This window comes from Phocoena sinus, chromosome 1 (genome assembly GCF_008692025.1).
Source record: "Phocoena sinus isolate mPhoSin1 chromosome 1, mPhoSin1.pri, whole genome shotgun sequence".
NCBI classification, from domain to species: domain Eukaryota; kingdom Metazoa; phylum Chordata; class Mammalia; order Artiodactyla; family Phocoenidae; genus Phocoena; species Phocoena sinus.
In genome coordinates, this window is record NC_045763.1 from 126,483,569 (window position 1) to 126,496,074 (window position 12,506).

A 12,506-nucleotide genomic window follows, 5' to 3' on the forward strand; every position below is an offset into this window, starting at 1 on the left:
AAAACTAAAAAATTATATACATACACTCATAACCACAAACTAGTGGCACACCTCTGCAACTGTTGCTTTAAGAGTGTCAATAATAAAGATAACAGTTAACTGAGCTAAACAACAACAAAAAAGAGTTCATATATCAACAACCTAACGTTACACCTTAAGGAACTAGAAAAACAAGAGCAAACAACCCAAAACTAGCAGAAGGAAGACAACTGAAGTTAGGGTGGAGATAAAGTAGAAAAACAGAGAATCAAGGAAATCAAAAGCTGGTTCTTTGAAAAGATCCGCAAAATTGACAAACCTGTAGCCAGACTATGAAAAACTGAAGATGCAAATACCTAAACTCAGAAATGAGAGTAGGACGTTATTACCAACCTCATTTAAATAAAGGAACAAGTATACACCAACAAATTAAATAATCTGAATGAAATGGACAAGTTCCTAGAAACACATTACCAAAACTGACTCGAGAAATAGGAAATATGAACAAGCCTATAACAAGAGGTTTTAATCAGTAATCAAAAACCTCTCAACACCAAGAGTGAATCCTAACGTGAGCTATGGATGTTGGGTGATGATGTGTCAATGTAGGTTCATTGATTGCCACAAATGTACCACTTTGGTGAGGGATGTTGATACTGGGGAAGGTTTTAGGGACGGAGGGAGCAAGGGATATATGGGAACTCTCTGTACTTTCTGCTCAACTTTGCTGTGAACCTAAAACTGCTCTAAAAAATAAAGTATATTAAAAAACAAAAAACATCCCAACAAAGAAAAGTCCAGGACCCGATAGTTTCACTAGTGAATTCTACCAACTATTTAAAGAATTTATACCAAATCCACCTCAGTCCCTTCCTAGAAAATAAAAGCAGAGGGAACAGGGAACACTTCCTAATTCATTCTGAGGCCAGCATTACCCTGATACCAAAGCCAGACAAAGACACACAAAAAAAATACTACAGAAAAATCTCTCTTACAAATACAGATGAAAAAATCCTCACAAAATACTAGCAGACGAAATACAATATCATAGTAAAGGGATTATATACCACCAAGTGGTATCTGTCTCAGGAATGCAAGGGTGGTTCAATATAAGACTCAACCAACGTAATATATCATATTACTAGAACAAGGAAGAAAAAACCACATCATTTCACTTGACGCAGAGAGCATTTGATACAACCCAACACACTTTCATGATAAAAGCACTCAGAAAAATGGCAATAGAGGAGTAAATAGAGGGAGGAATAAGAATAGAACTTCCTCAACTTCATAAAGGGCTTTTATGGAAAACCCACAGCTAACATCATACTTAATGCTAAAGGACTAAAAGCTTTCCTCCTAAGATCAAGAACAAAACAAGGATGCCCAGGCAGAATGGAACGGGCACTGGAGACATTCTGTTCTGAGGAGCGGCCAGTGGCACGATGGAGCAGGGCCAGGGACCGCTTACACTTGAGATGGACCATGGAACAGCACATCCCAGAGGTGGAAGTCCAAGTCAAACGAAGAAGGACAGCCTTGCTGCGCAACCAGGAGTGTCGCCTGTACCCGAGGTGGTCTCAGCGGCAGCAGCAAGTACCTGTGGTGGAATTCCATGTGGAACTGAGACAGGCATTCTTAACTGAGACGCCAAGAGGTGGTTAAAGCAGTATTGGAACACCTGGGTAGCTGATTCCAAGAGGAAAAAAACCAGCCTTCCCTTAGGTCTTAAGGATCCCAAAACTTTCCTGTAGGTATTGGCTTTGGTGGAGCAGCAATCATGACTCTGGGAAAGAGCAGCAAGACGCTGCAGCACATTGACTATAGGGTGAGATGAGTCCTGCAAGATGGCCAGATCTTCACTGGCCCCTTCAAGGCTTTTGACAAGCATATGAACTTGATCCTCTGTGATTGTGATGAGTTCAGGAAGATCAAGCCAAAGAATGCGAAGCAGGCAGAGCGTGAAGAAAAACGGGTTTGGGGTCAGGTGTTACTGTGTGGGGAGAACTTGGTTTCCATGACTGTGGAGCGACCACCCCCCGAAGATACTGGCATTGCTCGGGTACCACTTTCTGGAGCTGCAGGAGGCCCTGGAGTTGGCAGGGCAGCTGGCAGAGATGGTCCAGCTGGTGTTCAAATTCCCCAGGCTCCTGCTGGGTTAGCAGACCCTGTCCGAGGGGTTGGGGGCCATCCCAACAGGTAACGATCCCACAGGGAAGAGGCACTGTAGCAGCTGCTGCAGTTGCTGCTACTGCCAGCATTGCTAGAGCCCCAGCTCAATATCCACCAGGATGGGGGACTGCCCCCACACCTGTTGGTCGAGCAGCCCCACCTCTAGGAATTATGGCTCTTCCACCTGGTATACGATCACCCATGGGCCCACCAACTGGGCTCCCCCCTACTTGAGGGATGCCAATAGGCATGCCCCCTCCAGGAATGAGACCCCCCTCCACCAGAAATAAGAGGTCCACCTCCCCCAGAAATGCGTCCAGCAAGACCCTAGGATACTATTGATCCTTCTTAGTCACTTTGTTTCCTGCAATGCGTCTTGTGAAATATGTGGAGTGTTCGTGAGCTTTTGTCCCCTCTGCTGCATTAATATTAGCTAATAAATGCATAAAGCAATTAAACTGTGGGGGAAAAAAAAGACAAGGGTGCCCACTTTCACTACTACTACTCTACATTATACTAGACATGTTAGCCAGAGTAATCAGTCAACAAAAATAAATAAAAGGCATCCCGTTGGATAGGAAGAAGTAAAACTACCCCTATTTGAAAATGATATTATCCTATATAGAGAAAATGCAAAAAAAAAAATCACCAAAAAAGTTTAGCACTAATAAACAAATTCAACAAAGTTGTAGGGTATAATATCAATGCACAAAAATCACCTATGTTTGTGTTTTGAGTATACAACCCATAAGAAAAATTAAGAAAACAATTCTATTTGCAATAGAATCCAAAAGAATAAATATCTATGAATAAATTTAACCAGGTAGGTGAAAGATTTGTACACTGAAAACTATAAAACATTGCTGCACTAAATGAAAAGACATCCTGTGTTTATGGATTAGAAGACAATTTCATTAAGGTGGCAATAGTACCTAAAGCCATCTACAGATTCACTGCAATCCTTATGAAAATTCCAACAGCTTTTTTTGTAAAAATGTTGTGGAATATTTAAATGCCAAATTGGTTTTTATCATTAAGGGTAAACTTTAAACAACAAAAGACTATTTATAATGAAATGTTAAATTGCCTGGTGTATGCTCAAAGTGCTATAGGAAGTTGAGACAGGATTGAATAGTTCTCTGTGTTTTCTAATTTAGGGTCAAGTGATTAAGGTACAAATACCCAGTTGATAAGAACCTTGTCTTTTGAAGCTTTAACAGAACTCCTACAGCAATTCTCCACTCCCCATCACACTTGTATGTTTGCCTTTGTCCTCCAGTCCTTAAGTGCTCTTACACATATCAAGGATACTGTTCTCCCACACACTGGATTCCTGTATAGTCCTATATACCCACAAATGTCTACCAAGGTATGTAAGCTTTACAATATAACTAACAGAAAGGATTTTGCAATCATTCAGATCTCAGAATCTGTGAGCAAACTGCTCACCTCTGTACTTTGGTTTCCTCATCTGCAAAACAAGACTAATAGGGTTGTTATAAGGATTAGATCAAATTATTTATGCAAAGCATTTACAACAATACCAGGCACATTATATAAACTCTCAATAAGAGCTGGATAATTTTGTATAACATACCCAAAATTGTATACATAATTGTTACTATCTTTTTTTTTAAAGAACACGTGGAAGTAGGCCTAACCTACTGTTTAGCTTGCCATAGGTATTCAAATTCAAATCTGACATAATTAGGACTTTGTATCAGGCCTTGAACCAGGCTTGTTTAAGAGGTCACTCCTCCTGCCTTATGAAATGTTCTATTGCATTTTTTAAAAAATGATAACAGAAACTAATAATAGATATCTGTCCCTTTTTTGTGCCTGTTCCAGCTAGACATGTTAAAATAATTTAGAAGTAAAGGAATGTCCAGTTTATTTGTTCAATTTTTTGCATGGACTAAGAGGTGGTATAACACATTACAATGCTATGATAGAAGAAATTTATTTTGCTCTAGTTTAAAAGAAATAAGATAAATTCACTATCAACATTACCAAAAGATAAATAGCATTTCCATAATTTAGAGTATGACCAAAGCACACAGACCGTAAGAAATGATATCCAAAATTTTGAGGACAGTAGCTTCCAAATGAAGTATTTAATAGATACCTTCAGCTGTAATGATCAGTAAAACGAAAAGATTTGGCTTCTGACGTATTATATAGGTGGTACTGTAACTGTTTAGAACGCTTTGCTTCCAGTCGGAGCTGTCTAGTTCTTTCTTTGACAGCTTGCTGCTCTGCTAGTTTTTCTATCCGTTTCCTTCTTAGCCATCTGTAGAAAAAGACATGAACAGACCTGTTGAGTACTAACCTGAATATATTCTTCATGCTATAAAGTTATTACTACAGACAAAGGAAATTCGATTTCTTTAGATTAAAAAGCTCTGTTCATAACACAAGTTAGTATGAACTGAAAAATTTCAGGCTTATACCAAAGGCTCATACAAGGAAGTATAGTCACATTTAGAATCAAATGTTTGAAATTAAGTTTGTCTAATAAGGAAATTGCCAACTAAAAAAACTTTTTTAAGTAATAAACACTATTTTACGTGACATAGGTCCTATCTTTTAAAATATGATTTTCTAAGCAAATAAGTATTTGATAGATACCAAATAACTTATTTTTTGCAACTAACTGTATTCTACAACATTACTTAAGCAGCATGCAGAATACCAGCATGCAGAAATGTCTCCTTGCTCTTCTTGGTGGAGAAATTATAGAGCTCTTGCTTTTCAGTGCATAAAATAGTTCTCCCTTAAAATGGAAAAATAAGCCTAAGCATAAGAAACATCAAAAAGGGTGAAGGAAGCGTCCACATTCTAACAAATTTAAGTCTATAAAACTTGCTTAGGTAAAATAACATTAAAAATAACTGTATACTCACATCTCTGGTATGAAAGTGCATACGTGGTGTGTGTGTATATAAATAATTTTTTCAGAAATAAATCCAGACAAATAAATAACTGCATTAGTATAAGAGACTTAAGAAACCTCATAATCTAATGTTGTGTGGTTTTGAAATTGGATATCAGTTTGAGCAAATTAACTGTAGTCATTTAGGGGTCGATTGGGAAAAAAATGGTTATAGGTTGGATATTAGATGAGATCATTAACAAAAATAAGCAGACTGCAGAACAGTATATACAGTATGATCTCAATTTATATTTTAAAACTGTAAATATATGTACAGAGAAATATCTAGAAGTTATGCAGTACAGTGCTAACAATAGTGATTCCTGGGTGATGAAAATGTGAGTTCATTCCCCTCCATTTCCACAATGCACATTCACTGCATCTATTATAATAAAAGGATATGTATATTTTTTAAAGAAGGAAAGGAAAGAAAGAGGCAAAGAAACTAAAAAAGAGAAAGATAGCAAAAAAGACAGAAAAGAAAGAAAGAAGTGAGCTTCAAACAACTGGACACAATATTCACTCCCTCTCCCAAGGTATGCTGGCAAAATTTTGAAGCCAGGTCTCTTTCCTCAGAATAAACCAGGTAACATAGACTCTTACCCAGGCAACTGAAGGGAGACCAGGTTTGCCTTAAATTACCAAAATACGTGTCCAAATCTCCTTTTCATTTGGTCTGTACAGATCTTCCTCCTCAGCCTGACTGCTTTTCTTTACAGAAAAATATTTATTGGTAAATGCAACTCTTTATTAAGTTTTCCTGAGGACTGTGTAGGAGAAGCTGTAACCAATCTTTGGCCTATTTCTCTAAGAAATGAACAAATCAATCAACCAATCAATGGTAAGCTATCAAAGGTTATCACACTGGTGCCATAAGAAACAATTTTAGTATTGAAAACTACCTTGAAAAAATGGTATAGGTATTACGCTAAGTATGGAGTTAAAGAATTTTCTCACATATTGTTAAAACTGTGGCTTTAAAATTGAATAGGTATGTAATGAGATCAATTTTTTTAAGTTTTATTGACTATATAACTTTCTAAAATGACCATGAGGAAGGGGGGGAAATGCCCTGTCTTTGACTTACTGTTTAAAGGCCCTTTCACGGCCTTCTGTTCCTTTAAGGAAGAATAAGCATTCCTCTTGCTTTCGCAGTTCTTCTGTCTTTCTTTCTTTCAACTGTTCTTCGTGCTTTTTTTTAAGCCATAATCGAAAAGCTTGCTGTGCATCTCTGTTTTCCTGCTGCTTACAAAAACAAGCTTTGCTTAATTTAAAGAAACCAAAACTACTTTTTGAGCCCCTGCCTATAAGACCCTACAGGAACACATGTCCTACTCACCAATTTTTCATAATAATACCAATCTCATTACTTGTGCTCCTTGCATCCAAACCAAATACATGACCTTTGAACCAGCAACACTGATTACCCTTTTGTCAGAAAATTCAACATTGAACTCACTGCCCTCTGGCTTCTTTCAAAAGTCTTACTGAGGTAATCAACAAATGAAGGGCTAGATGCAGTGATTTGCAAACTTTTCAAAGTTGAGCCCTTTGACAAATAAAATAATTTTGCACAATGGCACATACACATAAAACATGGCTGAAAAAATGTTGGGGATAGGCAGTATGAGTGAGTTGAGGTCTTGGTATCAATTCCTGAAGGAAGCTCCATGGAAGCTCCACTGAAATTGAAAACCAATGACCTAACATTTGTGTTATTCAAACTTCTTTTAAATTCTACTTTCATTTTTAAGTTTTAAGAGCATCTAACTGCCAAGCCCATCTCCAAAACTGTAATTATTATTATGGAGTGTGGCAATGAGGATTTTCAACCATAAGAACTTTTTCATAAGGATAACAGCCATGAGGATTTTGTCATAAGAATGGGCTAGTGGGAGCAGCTTATTGTATGGTTCTTCAAACTTCTTGATGGATACTATATTCAGGGATAGCTGAAAGAGCTCTTATTTGGGAGAATAAAGAGAGCAAAGGGAAAGATTTGGGGCTCTTTGGTCTTGGGAAAAGCATGACTCACATGGATGCCTGGCTAGAACACAAAAGGAAAAGATTCATTCAATTAATACTTTCACCAAATATGAACTCTGTGATAGAGAAGACCACCGCCTACACCTTGCATTTTCCTTTATCTGTAACCCATATTGCCCAGTATGCTTCAGTCTAATTTATATAATTTATACAATTTAGGACCTTTGATGTATAATGCAGAACTTTGTGAGGAGGTCCCATGGACCTACAGGACCATTGCTGAACACCTGAAGTTTGGGAATGTCTGGAGATGACTAAAAAGTGTTCAGTCCGCAATTATAGATTAAAAGAGTTAAGAATTCAGAGATGGGTATCACTGTTCATCTATTTATTCAACAGCTATTTACAGAATATCTACTACACAGAGTATCTACATGCACATAGCTACCGGGATGCATCAAAGAAAAAAAAAAAGGCCACAGCAGTGAGAGACCCGCGTACCGCAAAAAAAAAAAGAAAAAAAAAAATAAGCCTCCCTTTCTCATACATTCCATACCTGCACTATACAATAGTCACTAGTCACATGTAGCTACTTAAATTAAATAAAATTAGACAGTCACATTCAAATACTTAATAGTCACATTATGGCTAGTGGCTACTTTATTGGATGCTGCAGATATAGAATATTACCATCATCACAGAAAATTGTATAGGGCAGTGTTGTTCAAGATAAGGAGATGAAAATATATGATTGATTGACTGATTGATATGTCAGAGAGAGTAATAATGGGAGAGGTGAGGAGAAAGGATGGTATTTATCAATAGATAGAAAGTGAGGGAACCATTTATGGGATATCTGGAAAAAGAGTATTTCAAGCAATGGTAACAGGGCAAAGGTTCTGAGAAGGGGTTATACTTGGCATGTCCAGTAAATAGCAAAAATCCACTGCAAGAAGAAAACTGGAAAATTCACAAATATGTGGAGATTAACAGGCTCCTGAGCAACCAATGGGTCAAAGGAAAAAAACAGATGGGAAGTCAAAAAATAGCCTGACACAAATGAAAAGGGAAATACAACATACCAACACATATGGGATGCAACAAAGACAGTTCTAAGAAGGTGAGATCAAAAAACCAACCTAACTTTACACCTGAGGTGTAATTAGAAAAAGAGATATAAACTAAGCCAAAAGTTAGTAGAAAGAAGAAAATAACAAAGATCAGAGTGTAAATAAATACAACAGAAACTAAAATGACAATAGAAAAGAGCAAAGAAACTAAAAGCTGATTTCTTAAAAAGATAAACATTTAGCTAGACTTAGCAAAAGAGAAAGGACTCAAATTAATAAAATTATAAATGATAAAAGAGACATTACAACTAATAGTACAGAAATACAAAGGATCATAAAAGACAATTATGAACAACTATAAACCAACAAACTGTAAAACCCAGAAGAAATGAATAAATTCCTAGAAACATACAACCTACCGAGACTGAATCAGGAAGAAATAGAAAATGTGAATAGACTGATTACTAGTAATGAAATTGAATAAGTAATCAAAAATCTCCCAAAAACAAAAGTCCAAGACCAGATGGCTTCTAGAAAATCAACAGAAGAATTAATACCAATCCTTCTCAAACTCTTCCAATAAACAGAAGAGGAGAAAACACTTCCAACCCATTTTATGAGGCCAGTATAATGTGATACCAAAGCCAGACAAGGATACTACATGAAAAAAAAATTAGAGGCCAATATCCTTGATGAACAGTGATGTAAAAATACTCAGTGAAATATTAGAAAAGCTAATTCAGCAGTATATTAGAAAGGATCATACAGCATGATCAGGTGGGACTTTCCAGAGATGTAAGGATGGTTCAAATCTACAAATCAATCAGTGTTATACACATTAACAAAACAAAAGATAAAAATCATATGATTATCTGGATAGATGCAAAAAAGCATTTGACAAAATATCTTTTCATGATAAAAACTCTCAAGAAATTGGGTATAAAGAGAATATACCTCAACGTAATAAAGGCTGTATATCACAAGTCCACAGCTAACATCATACACAATAGTGAAAAGCTGAAAGCTTTTCTTCTAATATCAGGAGCAAGACAAGGATGCCCATTCTCACCACTTTTATTCAACACAGTATTGGAAGTCCTATCTGGAGCAATCAGACAAGAAAAAGAAATAAAAGGCATTCAAATTAGAAAGGAAGAAGTAAAACTGCTCTATTTGCAGATTACACGATATTATTATATTATTCTATATTATATAGAAACCCTAAAGACTTCACCGCCCTAAAAATGTTAGAACTAATAAACCAGTTCAGTAAAGTTGCAGGATATAAAATCAATATAAAAAAATCAGTTGTGTTTCTATACACTAACAACAATCTATCTGAAAGAAAATTAATTAAATAAGCCCTTTTAAAATAGCATCACAGGGCTTCCCTGGTGGCGCAGTGGTTGAGAGTCCACCTGCCGACGCAGGGGACACGGGTTCGTGCCCTGGTCCGGGAAGATCCCACATGCCGCGGAGTGGCTGGGCCCGTGAGCCATGGCCGCTGAGCCTGCGCGTCCAGAGCCTGTGCTCCGCAACAGGAGAGGCCACAGCAGTGAGAGGCCTGCGTACCGCAAAATAAATAAATAAATAAATAAATAAAATAGCATCACAAAGAATGAAATATGTACTTAGAAATAAATTTAACCAAGGAGGTGAAAGATCTATATGCTGAAAACAAAAAGACACTGATGAAAGAAATTGAAGAAGACACAAATGAATGGAAAGATATTCCATGCTCACGGACTCGAAAAACTAATCCTGTTAAAATGTCCATGCTATTTAAAAATTGTCCATATAATCTAAAAATTCATTATAATCCCCATAAAAATTCCAATGGAATTTTTCACAAAAATAGAAAAAAAAATCCTAAAATTTGTACAAGACCAAATATCCAATGTAATCTTGAGAAAGAAGAACAAAGCTGGAAGCATCACACTTCCTGATTTTAAACTATATTATAAAGCTAAAGTAATCAAACACTATAGTACTGGCAGAATAGATACATAGATCAATGGAACAGAACAGAGAGCCTGAAATCAACGTGCACATATATGGTAATTAATTTTCAACAAAGGAACCAAAAATAACAATGAGGGAAGGACAGTCTTTTCAACAAATGAAATTGGTAAAACTGAATTGCTACATACAAAACAATGAAACTGAACACCTTACACCATACACAAAAATCAACTCAATATGGATTAAAGACTGTGTGTAAGACCTGAAACAGTACAACTCCTAAAAAGAAATATCAAGGATAAACTCCTTAGCATTGTTCTTAGAAATGATTTTTTGGATTTGATAGCAAAACAAAGACAGCATAAGCAATAATTTTTAAATGGGACTACATCAAACTAAAAAGCTTGTGAACAGCAAAGGGAACCTTCAACAAAATGAAAAGGCATATTGACTGAGATAAAATATTTTCAAACTATATGTCCAATAAGGGGTTATATCCAAAATATGCAAGGAATTCATATAATTCAATAGCAAAAAAGAAAAAAGCCCAATTATAAAATAGGCGAAGGATTTAAATGGACATTTTTCCAAATAAGATATACAAATGGCCAACGTGTACATGAAAACATGCTCCACATCACTCATCATCAGGAAAATGCAAACAAAAACCACCACGAGATATCATCTCATACATGTTAGGATAGCTATTATCAAAAAAGACAAGAGAAAACAAATGCTGGCAAGGATGTGGAGAAAAGGGAACCTTTGTGCATGGTTGGTGGGGATGTAATCTGGTATAACCATTATGGTAAACAGTGTGGAGGTTCCTCAATAAATTAAAAATAGAATTATTATATGATCCAACAATCCCACTTGTGGGTATATATCCAAAGGAAAAGAAAATTATCTAGAAGTGATATCTGCACTCCCATATTCGTTGCATCATTATTCACAATAGACAAAGTATGAAAACAACCTAAGTGTCTGTAGATGAATGAATGGATCAAGAAATGTCACACACACACATGCACGCACACACATGAATATTATTCAGCCTTAAAAAAGAAGGAAATTCTATAACTTGCAATAACATGGATGAACCTGAACCTGGAGGGCATTATTATAAGTGAAATATGCCAGACAGAGACAAATACTAAATAGCACCATTTACATGTGGAAACTTAAAAAAAAGTCTAGTTCATAGAAATGGAGAGTGGTGGTTATGAGGAATTGGGGGCTTGGGAGAAATAGGGAGAAGTTGGTAAAAGGGTACAAACTTTCAGTTATAAGGTGAAAAAAGTCTGAGGATCTAATGTATAATATGGTGAGTATAGTTGATAATACTGTATTATATAAGTGAAATTTGCCAAGAGAGTAGAACTTAAATCTTTTCTCCAAAAAGGGGGGAGGTGATGTATATGTTAATCAGCTTAATGGGGGGAATCTTTTAATAATGTATATGTGTATCAAATCATGTTGTACACTTTGTCTTACAATTTTATTTATTAATTATATTTCAATACAACTAAAAAAAACAAGACAGATCACACACACACACAAAAAAAGAAATAGAAACTTAAAAGACAAAAAACAACCTAAATTCCCTGAATGAGCTTAACAGTAGACTGGACATTGCCTAAGTGATGTCAATGCCAGAAGACAGATCAATAGAAATTATGCAAGCTGAAAAAAGAAAAAATGTTTTAACAAACAGGACCTTAGTAACATCTGAGATAACAGCAAGTATTCTATCATATGTAAAACTGGATTTCCAAAATAATAAGAGAAAGATAACAGGGCAGAAAAAAATATTTGTAAAAATAGTGGCCAAAAATTTCCCAAATTTGGTATAAAACATCAACCTACAGATACAAGAAGCTCAGCAAAGCCCAAGTTAGTCAAATTCAAAGAGAGTCACACATCTACTAAACTGCTGAAATTCACATCAGAAAAGGTTTAAAGTAGCCACAGAAAAAACATTTCATACAAAGGGACAATGATAAGAATTACAACTGACTTCTAATTAGAAACAATGGATGCAAGAAAACCACTGAACACCATCTGTGAAGTGCTGAAAGGAAAAAAAAAAAACTGTCAACCCAAAATTCCATATCAAATTTTAAAAAAATTCAAAAACAGCCTATTTCTGATAAAGATTTATGATATACATATCATAATCCCTAAAACAATGATTTCAAAAATAATTCAGAAGTATAACTAAAAGCCAATAAGAAAATAAAATGGAATATTTTTTTAAATACTTGATTAATCTCTGTAAGAAGGCAGAAAAAAGATGAATAATGGAGTTAAAAACAAATGGAACAAATAGAAAACAAATATCAAGATGGTAAACTTAAAACCTACCCTTATCAATAATTATAAATATAAATGAACTCCTGTTAAAA

The 12,506-nt window shown here is 35.7% G+C and overlaps 2 protein-coding genes and 1 pseudogene across 2 annotated transcripts in view; 2 read left to right on the forward strand and 1 right to left on the reverse strand.

Annotated features, from left to right (window-relative positions):
• The first annotated feature begins 1,374 nt into the window (after positions 1 to 1,374).
• Positions 1,375 to 1,644, forward strand: LOC116743737 (SNRPN upstream reading frame protein-like). Its single transcript, XM_032612622.1, has one exon. It carries the CDS (start codon positions 1,375 to 1,377, stop codon positions 1,642 to 1,644), a length of 270 nt encoding a protein of 89 aa, XP_032468513.1.
• A 115-nt stretch (positions 1,645 to 1,759) lies between these two features.
• On the forward strand, positions 1,760 to 2,482 carry LOC116743730 (annotated as a pseudogene).
• Positions 2,483 to 4,126: 1,644 nt separating this feature from the next.
• The window catches only part of CCDC181 (coiled-coil domain containing 181), a 28,733-nt gene continuing 20,353 nt past the window's right edge, over positions 4,127 to 12,506 (reverse strand). Inside the window, 2 exon segments of the mRNA XM_032612602.1 lie at positions 4,127 to 4,441; positions 6,171 to 6,325. Of these exon segments, the coding sequence (XP_032468493.1) occupies positions 4,279 to 4,441; positions 6,171 to 6,325 (318 nt within the window). The 3' untranslated portion in view covers positions 4,127 to 4,278.